The following is a 12,220-nucleotide window of genomic DNA, read 5'->3' on the forward strand; positions in this document are numbered from 1 at the left end:
TAAGTATGCAAATAATGACAGCTGTATGTCCTGCAATAGAGTTTGAGCCATAAAATAAGAGCACTTAATAAGTTCATAGTATTAATCTATACCCAAAATTTAAAAATATGAAACATGAATTTTGAAACATTAATTCTGTTTTGTATAAGATTTCTTATTTTCCTTGAAGTGAAACTTTTTTACTGTATACTATAATACTATTCAACATTAGTTGTTTTTCTGAGGATTAAACTTAATATCAAATAATACACCATAACAAATAAAAATATTGCTTGTGATCGCTAAATACAAAAGAATTTATGGCATAAATACAATTTGCAATATCTCTACATTAATTTTTTTAGTTATGTCATTTCAAAGAGACTAAAAATGTTCAATAACATAACAATTATAATTAATGTTTGATGATGATTACAAGGTCTGTGTGGCTACAGGGAAATGATTACTTTATAATGCTAAGTTTTTTTAAAAAAAGAATTCGAATTGTAGGAGTAAGCAAATGTCTGTATATTAAGTATATTCAAGTAGTCATAGTTCCGTTTGTAAGGTAGCAACCAAATTATTTTCTCCCTACTTTATATTTTGCTATCTAAGTATTTTACATTAAATTATATTTGAAATCCACTTACTTTAAAAGTTTATAGGCAAACATATAAAATTATTTGGCAAATGAAACTTACAGTATTATCCAAAGAACCATAGTTGACCCCATCCAAATAAAAGAGTAACTGAGTAGAATCCACAAGAAGAACTCACCCATTTCCATATGTCCCCTCCAGGAGCAGCTGGGCATCTGGTTACCTCCAGAGGATGCCAGTTGAATGCCTACCAACGTAATTCTTGGAAACCTTGCTATAGAAACAATAAAAATAGAGAGCAAAAGCATAGTAAGGATAAAGAAAGAGGAGTCATTTGAACTGCCTCACCCAGCTTAGTGGACCTTTTAAATAACCACTGGGTCTTGTAAATGACCGCTAGAAATCATTACAATTAAAACAACAACAAAAAAGCCTTTTCTGTGCTCTTAATGTAAAGAAAGGGGAAAGCCCCCTTTTTCCTGTCACTTTTCTTCAAAGAACAAGGAAATGCTAAGTATGGCCTTCAGGCAGATAGTTTATAAAGCAAGGAGTCAGGTATTTTACTGATTCCCATTTCTAGCTTTCTCCACAGTTTGCTCCAATCTATCTCTCTGGCTACAGTTTCCCTCTCATGTGTAAAAGGGGAACTTGGAGGAGTCGAACTCCATGATCCTTTTATTCTTTATCTCTCTATGACTTAGTGATCATGTTCTTATGTAAGTATAGTTCAGTTATGGATCTGACCTTGGCTTTTCCTAAGAACGTAGGATTTTAAATTGGCTCTTAAGAAACAACATAGTATACCCACCTTAATTTAAAAAAACAAGGCTCAAAGATTAGTTGGTTTACATTAAGTAGCTCGAGTTTATGGCAAAATCCACTTCTCCTTCATTCCATTATAGTGCTTTTTGCTATTAAAGGATTTAATTATTAGAAATATTTATTTTTTTCTCTTAGGCAATAATAGTTACAAAAATAGACGTACCCTCTGAATTCCTTTGAGAATGATTTAATGATGTTTAAATTTGTAGATGCAATACGGTATTCCATGCATTTGTGTCAGAGAAGTTGGAAATCACAATCTTGCCTATTGCTACTTATTTAAATAGACTGTTTCTTTCATACAACCCAGAGTTTGTGAAACAGTGATGCTCTGATCACTAAATACCTGATATTTGACCAGATGTGGTGTCTCATGCCTATAATCTCAACACCTTGGGAGGCTGAGGCAAGAGGATCGCTTGAGCCTGGGAGTTCCAGACCAGTCTGAACAATATAACAAGACCCTGTCTCTATAAAACAAAAAAAAGGAAAAGAAAAAGAAAAAGAAAAAAAAAATTAGCCAGGCATGGTGGCATGTACCTGTAGTCCCAGCTACTTGGGAGGCTGAGGTAGGAGGTTCACTTGAGCTTGGGAGGTCGAGGTTGCAGCAGCTGTGATGGTGCCACTGCACTCCAGCCTGGGCAACAGAGCAAGACCCTGTCTTGAAAAAAAAAAAAAGTGAGATGTGAGATTTATTAATAAAAGTCTTAATGATTTGACATATAGGGGAAGTGAAAATAATAAACTCTACACATTGCTGCCATCATGCTAATTAAAAAATAAAAGTACAGTTTATTCAAACTGTACATTGAATGGCATAAACAGATCAACTTAAGCAGCACTTAGCCATTGTCATAACTTCTCAAGAGTACCTATATTCTCAACTATCAGAACATCACAGTTGTCAGGCACAACATAGTTCATATTTTGATTTCAACTTCTATAAACTCTAGCAGTTTCAGCTACATTCTAGTACTTGATTTTGAGATTAATATACTCTTGACCTGTTTAAAATTGTTTGTTTAACAGATTGATTGCTAAACACTACCTACATGTGACTTTCAGAGTTCTGGTTAGCTCTCAATTATTTATTTATACAAGTGCATATACTTTTATATAACCATTTGCACATCATCACACAGATTGCCAAAGAGAGAAAGTTCTGATAGAAAATTTATGTGAGCTTTATTAGTCACTGGGTCTATAAGTTTGGACAAGTTAACCTCTCTAAATTTCAGTGTCCGCTTCCACAGAATGTTATGGCTTTCCTCCTTGAGTTACAATGACTATTAAAGAAGGAAGCAAAAACATAAGAAATCCACTATATACAGAGTATTATAGAATGTACATTTTCAATAAGTATTAGGCATTATTTTTCAATATTTATTTTGAATATAGGATCATTAAAATTCAGGTACTGAAATCTACATATCCAACATCATTTGAAAAAAATATTTTTTATTAAACTATTATTTATGTGGTAGACATTTAGTTGGATACCGGGGATGTAGTGAGGGCTCAGCAGTAACTGAGATGGAAATAATATTTGTCATCAGGAGAAGAGAGCTTGATGTTTAACAAATAACTACAAATACGCTATTTCAAAAAGGCTGTGCAGCTAAATATGGAGCTCAATCCTTGCTTAAAGAAGGAATTACTAAGAAGGGGAACACTAACATTAAATGAGGGTGGAAAAGAACTAATTAGTTTGGTTTTGGAAATGAGTTTGTAAGTTCTATTTGATATCTACATATGTAAGCAATTACAAATGTGCATTTGAAACCCAAAATGGACACTTTGTCTAGAGATCTAAATCTAGGTGTTATTGGCATGCCATTATACTATGGCATATAATTCATACTAAGAAAGTAGGATGGAATAGGTGAAGCACTTAGATTAAGAAGGGAAGGGTATTAGGGATAACAGAGTCTAGGTAAGAGTGTTAAAAAATAAACACAATATTTTCTGCTTATTTATTAGGAAAAGAACACTTCAAGGGAGAGGATAGAAGAGTAAAAGGAAATCAGAAGTACGTGAAATCACAGAATTCAAGAGAACTGTTCCAAAGGGAATTATCCACATTGAAAGGTCTTGAGAGGTCAAGAAAGGAGACTATTAAATAGTATCTATTGGATTTAGAAATATGGAGCCATTGGGAATATAGTGAGAGAGGTTTCAGAAGAATGGTGGACTCCTATTCCTGTGGAGTATGTGGAGAAATGAGAATAGGCTATTGGAACAGTTAAGGACAATATTTCAGGACCTATAGCCAAGGAGTAGGACAGAGATGGGATATGTAGTTAGAGGGGAAGCAGCTAAATCGGGCTTGTTCTTATTGGTTGTGGTTTAGTATTTGATAGGCTTATAATTTCCTAAGCATGGAACTTGAAAAGAGGGTTAACAAACCCTTTTTGTTACCTATGTAACAAACCTTCATATCCCAAAGAAATAGGAAAGGAGAAATAATGAAGATATTTAGTAAATATCCACTTATCATTTTGAATATTATTATATCCTATTTTGGAGCATATAGAATCCACTCAACTGACATAAAAGAATGCTGAAAATTGTAAAACTTTTACTACATAATTTGAGTGCTGTTGTAATCATCTTGGACATAGAACCCTACAAAGTAAACTCTACAATATGAACCAAAAAGCACTGATTCCTCAAGATGTTCTACAATTGAAGGTCTGTGATTAGATTTGTTTGGTATATATTCGTCCAATAACTTGGAAATTTTCATCCAATATTACTACTCAAAGATTCTGAAAACCGAGTAGCAACAAAACATGGCATTTTTAACTCAGCATTTCTCACAATTACTAGGTAAACTATATAGTCTTCCTTTCTTTTGATGTTTTTTTCATGATCTTTGGAAATATGGCTCTAGGGTTCAGAATAAGTTCCACAAAGTTCTAAGACCACCTGGGATCCCTAATATTAATGATGAAGTTCTGAGTAATCTGTAGGGAAAACACATATTTTATTTTCTATACAATGTAGTCCCAAAGTTACACAATCTTAAGAGAATGAAGATGAGTTGATAGGTGCAGCAAACCACCATAGCACATGTATACCTATGTAACAAACCTTCATGTTCTGCACATGTATCCCAGAACTTAAAGTAAAATAAAAATGAATGAATAAATAAAATGAATATTCTTTAAAGAGAGAGAGAGAGAGAGAATGAACCATTCCAGGCCCACTGTAATTCCCAAGCTTTTCCAAATACCTCATAGGGAAATAAAACTTCTTTGGGATGCCACTCAAATCCACAGGGTGTTATTTGAAAAATGTGGCAGAAAGGATGATTAGAGAAGGCTTCATTGAGGAGGTGGTATTGGGAAGAGACTTGGGTGAAAAAGGAAGTGAACCACAGAAGGACATGGAGGCAACAACCATTGAAATGCGCTGAAATGAGGGCTTGGTGAGTTCAAGGAGCAACAAATTATTCAGTGCTTCTTGAGTCTTGGGGGCAGGGAGAGAAAGGGAGAAAGGAGGGAACGAGGGGGTCAAAATATGTAGAATCTTGTGAGTCACAGTAAGGGATAAGGGATTTGGGTTTTATGTTGAGTTTTGAGTTTGGTGAGAAATTACTAGAGTTTTTAAAATATAACAATAAAATAGGAGTTAAGTGTTCAATCAGTTTGGCCATTATGAAGAAGCTAAGTTTTCATAATACCTATACATTTTGGTGTTATATATTTTAAAAATTCACATTTGATGGGTAGACTCAATCCTTTAAAAGCTTTAAAGAATCTTATATTTAAAGAATTGTAATTCTTTAAATTATACCAGCTTTTCAATAAGCACAGAAGAACATCAAGAATGGAAATACACTATGTTCAATAAAGCGTTATTTATGGTTAAAAAAATAACAACTGTATATTGCCAGAAATTCTTAATGCAGTCAGAACAGTTGCGTTACCTTGAAGCTTTTAAAAACTACCTTTGCAGGGCCTGACATGCAGAGATTCTGATTCATTTTGTTTGGGTTGCAGTTCCGCTATCAGTACCTTTAAGGGTACACCATATGCTTGTAATGTGCAGCCTGGATTGAAAATCGTTACCATAGGCTCCACCTATGCATGCAAAAATTTAAAAAGTAAAAGGTCTGGAGACACAAAAACCAACCTGATAGGATAACTTGCCTTTGTGGGAGGTAGTGGGATTGAGGTTGTCAAGGGAGACTTTGTAATATTTAAGTGTTTAAACTAGAACTATATTCATGATATCTCTACAAATAAAGTATATTGAAATTAAAAATAGAATATTTTTTTAAAAAAGGAAGGCCAGGTATGGTGGCTCACACCTGTAATCCTAGCACTTTGGGAGGCCGAGGTGGGCAGATCATGAGGTCAAGAGATTGAGACCATCCTGGCTAACATGGTGAAACCTTGACCCTACTAAAAAAAAAAAAAAAAAAATTAGCTGGGTGTGGTGGTGTGCACCTGTAGTCTCAGCTACTTGGGAGGCTGAGGCAAGAGAATCGCTTGAAAGTGGGAGGTGGAGGTTGAAGTGAGCCTAGGTTGTGTGACTGCACTCCAGCCTGGGTGACACAGCAAGACTCCATCTCAAAAAAAAAAAAAAAAAGAAAAAAAGAAAGAAAAGTAAGAAAGAAAAAAAGAAAGAAATGAAACAGTTTATCTGTTTGGTTTGTAAAGATACGCTGACAAGATGTATAATTTTTTCTCCTTAGGGATAAAACTGTGTAGTGGTTGTTTTATCGCATCATTCGTCCTAAATAGCACTTTAATAGTGGAAGGAGCCAATAGCATGATGCTAGTGAAAGTGACCAGAGCATATTTCGCTGAACTTGCAGTTCTCTTTCATATCCATTTAACAGAGAAATGGGGTTTTAAAAATCTATCCTATGTTGATGCAGGAAAATCAGGTTGAGACTTGATTTGGCCATTTGTTGACAAAAAAGCCAAACTCCGTAAAACACTTGAAGAGATTTATTTTGAGCCAAATGTGAGGGTCATGACCCATGGCACAGCCTCAGGAGGTCCTGAGAACATATGCCCAAGGTAGTTAAGTTATAGCCTGATTTTATACATTCTATGGGGATTAAAGTTACAGGCAGATATCAGTCAATACATGCAACGCCCAGAAAGGCAGGACAACTTGAAGCAGGATCTTCCAGTCATAGGTGGATTCAAACATTTGCTGATTGGTTGAAAAGAATTAAGTTATTTTCTGATTGGTTGAAAGAATTAAGTTATTGTCTAAAGCCCTGGAATGAATAGAAAGGAGTCTCTAGGTTAAGAGGCTGTGGAGACCAAGGTTCTTATTATGTAGATGAAGCCTCATAGGTGACACCCTTAAAGGCAATAGACGTCAAATATTTCCTGTGTAGACCTTTAAAAAGTGCTAGACTCTCAGCTAATCTCACCAGGATCAGAAAAGGCCTTGAAAAGGGAAGGGGATTCTCTACACAATGTAAATTTCCCCCACAAAAGACAGCTTTTATTTTATTGTTATTTTCTTTTATTCTTTTATATATGCCAAAAAAATATATTTGGGGGTAAAATAATTTATTTCAGGGCCTGCTCTATACTGGAGTCAGGTTGGAATTTGGAATCTTATTGCTATAAAGAGTCTGTTTTATCAGTCCTAAGATCTCTGTTTTAATGTTAATGCGGGTGAGTTATGCCTGAATTCCAAAGGGAGGAGGGCCTAATGAGGCATGTCTGACCCCACCCTTCCTATCACAACCTGACCTAGTTTTTCAGGTTTATTTTGGAATTCTGTTGGCCAAGAGCGATTTCTGTTGGTTGCGGGGCTTAGAATTCTGTTGCTTGGAGGACTTAGAATTTTGGTTTTGGTTTACACATTGAATATGTGGACCAATGATCATCTAATGAGTTAACTTTTAACAATAATAGCTGATTGTGAAGAAAGAATAAGTTGTTTTCTTTTCTTACCCTTACCAGTGTCTCTTTAACAATAAGTGACATATCCTTATTTTTTATACAAAGAGCAGATTTTTGATAAAATGGTAGGAAAAAACTGTAGTCACTTCAAAATAATAATAAGCTGAATTGTATCAGAAAAGCAGCAAGTTCCTATTGAACATACTTCATTGGTAGTGTCAGAGGCATTTGAACCAGAGCAACTTCATCTTAAATAGGAGCTGAGGAAAATGAGACTGAGACCCACTAGGCTTCATTCCCAGACAGTTAAGGCATTCTAAGTTACAGGGTGAGATAAGGAGGTTGGCACAAGATGCAAGTCATAACGACCTTGCTGATAAACAGGCTGCAGTAAGAAGCTGGCCTGAACCCACCCAAACCAAGATGGCCATGAGAGTGACCTCTGCTTGTCCTCACCGCTATCTCCCACCAGCACCATGACAGTTTACGAATGCCATGGCAATGTCAGGAAGTTACCCTATATGCTCTAACAAGGGGAGGCATGAATAATCCACCCCTTGTTTAGCATATCATCAAGAAACTACAAAAATGAACAACCAGCAGCCCTCGGGGCTGCTCTGCATATGGAGTAGCCATTCTTTTATTCCTTTACTTTCTGAATAAACTTGCTTTCACTTTGCCCTATGGACCCGTCCTGAATTCTTTCTTGTGTGAGATCCAAGAACCCTCTCTTGGGATCTGGATTGGGACCCCTTTCCTGTAACAGTAACAGCCTGACATGGCACAAAATGTGCTTGTGTTTGACTCTTATTCTGATGCTTATTGTATTTACTGGTTTACTGGTTTCTAAAACTCTGAGTTTTAGATTCCTCACATGTAAAATGGAGAAAATATAGTGTCTATCTCATGGTTGTGAGGATTATGTGAGATATTGTACGTGCAGTTTTGTAAATTGTAATAATATGCACTAGGAGGATTATGAGCTAAAAAAGATATCAGTTTTGGAGGCTGACAACAAGGTTGCGTTCAGACTTCTCCATTTGCCTGGGCTATTACCACAGTCAATTTAGTTATTCTGAAACTCAACCTCTTAATCTTTAAAAAAATGATTTGTCATAAAGCTATTTTGATTATTTGTTTAAATAAATTGCAGACTATAGTATTTACTCAATAAACTTCTATTTCCTTCTTCGCTGGTAACCTCCAAATGTTATCCCGACAGGACTAAGACAATAATTCCTTGCTTTGCATAAAAAACTCTCACCTCTGTCCTACTGATTTGTTCCAAAGGCATATGCAATCAACAATATCTACAGAGATGTTCAAAAATATTATGTGGATCCAAATGTTTACCATTCTTTATATGATTACGAGGAGGTAACCCGATGACAAAAAATATTATATATTAATTTGTTGAAAAAATACAATTTTAGAATAATGAATTTATTTCCATTTTTACTCTAATTTTTTTTTTTTTTTTTGAGACAGGGTCTGGCTCTGTCACCTAGGCTGGAATGTAGTGGTGCAATCTCTGCCCACTGCAACCTCTGCCTCCCAAGCTCAAGCAATTCTCCCACCTCAGCCTCCCAAGTAGCTGGGACTACAGACGTGCACTATATCCCTGACTACTTTTTTTGTAGAGGAAAATTTTGCCATGTTGCCCAGGCTGGTCTCAAACTCCTGGACTCAAGTGATCTACCCACCTCGGCCTCCCAAAGTGCTGGGATTATAGGCGTTAGCCACCATGCCCGGTCTAGTCTAATTTTTACTTGGCTTTTTTTTTCTAGAAAAATTCATGGCAATGATTAAAAAAAGAAGAAAATACCAGATTAAGTCAGGTTAATTTTTCTTTTACTTTGGTATAATATGTAGACCTTTTGCAAACTTAGTATGAATACAGCAAAGTATTATTATCCTTCTTGATATCACATTCAGAAGTCAGTGACATATTTCAAAATATGCTAATTTCTTCACATAATATTTTATAGTTTTTGCAAAGGAGAACTCTTCTGGACATCATCCAGCCATGAAAAACTTGAGTTCTATTTACCTCAATACGGTTTAAAAAGATGTTTGGTGGAATTATTAGCTGAAGGAATAAGATTAAAATTATCCCAGTAAAATACTCTTTTAGAAAATAGAATATGTGATTCCAAATAATACATTCTTATTCTCACCAAAATATTGTTCTAGGAGGACCAACGACAACTTTATGCAATGGCAAATACCCTGGAAGATGGTGGCATGACGCCTCAACTGGCTGAGGTAATAAAACGGCTGTGGAGAGATCCGGGAATTCAGGCCTGCTTTGAAAGGGCATCTGAATATCAGCTCAATGACTCAGCAGCTTAGTAAGTGAATTCATTTTAAGGGGAATTTGAGGTAAAACATTTAAAATTAAGAATTATAATCCTGCATACTTTGCATTTGTAAATTCAAATGAGGAAAATAAATGGTGTTACATTTTGTTAGAGTAAAATAAAAAGCAATTGAAGAGAAATGAAAATGAACAAGGTGACATAATGAGATTTAAGAAAATATAACCAGGGGAACATTTTAAATAACTTAAGTTTGAAACTGCCTGAGAAGATTCTATGTTGCAAATATCTTCTCTTGATTAAAAAGAGTTAACCATTATGCATAGCCTTTCACACTAACACAGACTGGTGACATGCACACTGAGGTTTTGGGCTATTCATTTCATCTCTATTCATATTAGTGAAATCATCTCCTAGATTAATTTCATTAATGATACATGCCTTGGCTCATTGGGTTGATGACCATGATACAAAATTCTAGAAGAAATTAATGAAATGATTTCCAAAATACTTGTATACTAGGAGATTCTTTTGGAGTCTCAAAAAATTCTATAAATTTCACTGCTTGTATCATCCATTTAGCATTAATTAACCATAAGGAAATTAGGGGCTTGTGACACTATTTATAATTTCATTATCAAAGTGATTTAAAATTTTCTTTTTGTGCTGGGCACAGTGGCTCACGCCTGTAATCCCAGCACTTTGGGAGGCCATGGCAGGCAGACAGCTTGAGGTAAGGAATTTGAGACCAGCCTGGGCTACATGGCAAAGCCAAGTTGCTACCAAAAAAAATACGAAATTAGCCAGGTGTGGTGGCATGTGACAGGAGGATTGCTTGAGCACAGGAGGTCAAGGCTGCAGTAAGCAGAGACTGTACCACTGCACTCCAGCTGGGGCAAAAGAACAAGACCCTGTCACCAAATTAACCCCCAAAAAAATTCTTTTAGCAAGTGGTTCCTAACATAGCCCCCCACTATACGCCTGCAAGATGTGTGCATATGTAAATACAATCTAATTACTCATTTTCTATTTCCGTTCATTCATATGTGTGAAAAAGTGTAAATATAGTTCTTTTGATGAACTCCCCCCCGCCAACAGAAGCTGCTAACATCATTTAATTAAACAAAAGCAAAACAGTAACGTAAAAGTGAAACAAATTAAAAAGATCAGTTAAGGACAGAACAGTGAAGCTTGCATGACACTTCAGATTTTTAATCACTGATGGACAGAATGACTACGGAGAGAAAATAAGCTATATAAACTCTAGAGAAAAAATTTTCTGTAATTATTCATTCATCTTTATTTTAGACCCCGATTTCAAAGGGCACATTGCTTTTGGAGGAAAGAGCTTTTCCTAGCTCTCTGATGGAGAGAATGAGTCTCATTTTGTGATTATATCAACTTGAATAACTTTTCATAAGTGTCTCAGCACCTATCACATTTTAATAGTACAAGGGATCTCTGCAGTGGAGTAAAACATTGCTTTTCTATACTATTCATTGGTAAGGGTAGTCACAATGAGTAAGATGCTGAATTGTGGAATATTTCCATAAAATCTTGCTTAGTAAAGCTCTGGGTAGAGAGCCAGAGAGAAAGATAGAGTCAAGTGGGCTCTTATTAATATATTTAGTCTTGTACAAACCACATAGTTAAAATGGGAAAATAAATGGCATTTTATTGTATTTTCTAGTATTTAATTTTAGCTTTTTCCTTTATTTAAATACTTAAAGTATGTTTTACGGTGAGACTATCTACTCCATTATAGATTCATAGTAAAATTTTAAATCTGTTCATCAAGTTAAAAACAATTAAACAATATCAATTTGCATATATTTTGTAAATGTTGTCCATATTGTAATAGCTTTCAACTACCCAGATTACTGCAGGTGCAATAGAACAACAACAGGAAAGCTCATTTTCCCTGTGTCTCAGAGAAATTTCATACATAAACAAAAAGTAATAATAATAATAAAGTGGTTTTTTTTTTTTTCTGCTCTTAGGTGTCCTTAAAAGGAAAGCTTGCTGAGAAAGGTAGTTGAATGGTCATTGCTTTCTTCCAGAAATTAAGAGCAGATTTTTTTTTTTCAAACACTGAATTACATTGGAAAACTAGATATAAAATGAGATTGGTACTACAATGTGGGTCTATTTCATATACGTTATATAGAGCAAGGTCTCTAACACTTTTTTGGTAAAAGTAAGATACTTCTTGTTTTCTCAAATCTAGAGATCCTTCAAGTGAAGGCTAACAAAAAAGCGAATATAAGCAGAATAAGGGAAAGGAATGCCATAGTTGGCAACATAACCTCATCAGTTCTAGCAAATTGAAAGAAGAGGGGTATGGCAGGGATAATCAGAGGAAACATTTTAGTTGACGGCATGGTTTGCTAATTGCAGCCATCTAGTGTGCCTTTAAAATTCCACGTGCTTTAAGAATTACCATAGACTTCACCAGGAAAAATACTAGTTTAAATAATTGGAAAAGAATTTAGTACTTTTAAATGATTAGATTCATATATGTTAAGGGCCTCTATTTGGTCTAAGCTTTAGATTATAGGCTTGAACTCCCACATTCCGTATTTGTTTATTTAAACAAGCATTTTAAATGCAAATTTGTCAGTCT

The 12,220-nt window shown here is 35.2% G+C and overlaps 1 protein-coding gene across 1 annotated transcript in view; it reads left to right on the forward strand.

The window, feature by feature from the left end:
- The window catches only part of GNAT3 (G protein subunit alpha transducin 3), a 51,489-nt gene that overhangs the window by 23,452 nt on the left and 15,817 nt on the right, over positions 1 to 12,220 (forward strand). Inside the window, exon 4 of the mRNA XM_002818298.2 lies at positions 9,473 to 9,630. Within this exon, the coding sequence (XP_002818344.1) occupies positions 9,473 to 9,630 (158 nt within the window). The remainder of the gene's footprint in view (positions 1 to 9,472; positions 9,631 to 12,220) is intronic.

Source organism: Pongo abelii, chromosome 6 (genome assembly GCF_028885655.2).
Source record: "Pongo abelii isolate AG06213 chromosome 6, NHGRI_mPonAbe1-v2.0_pri, whole genome shotgun sequence".
Lineage (NCBI taxonomy): Eukaryota > Metazoa > Chordata > Mammalia > Primates > Hominidae > Pongo > Pongo abelii.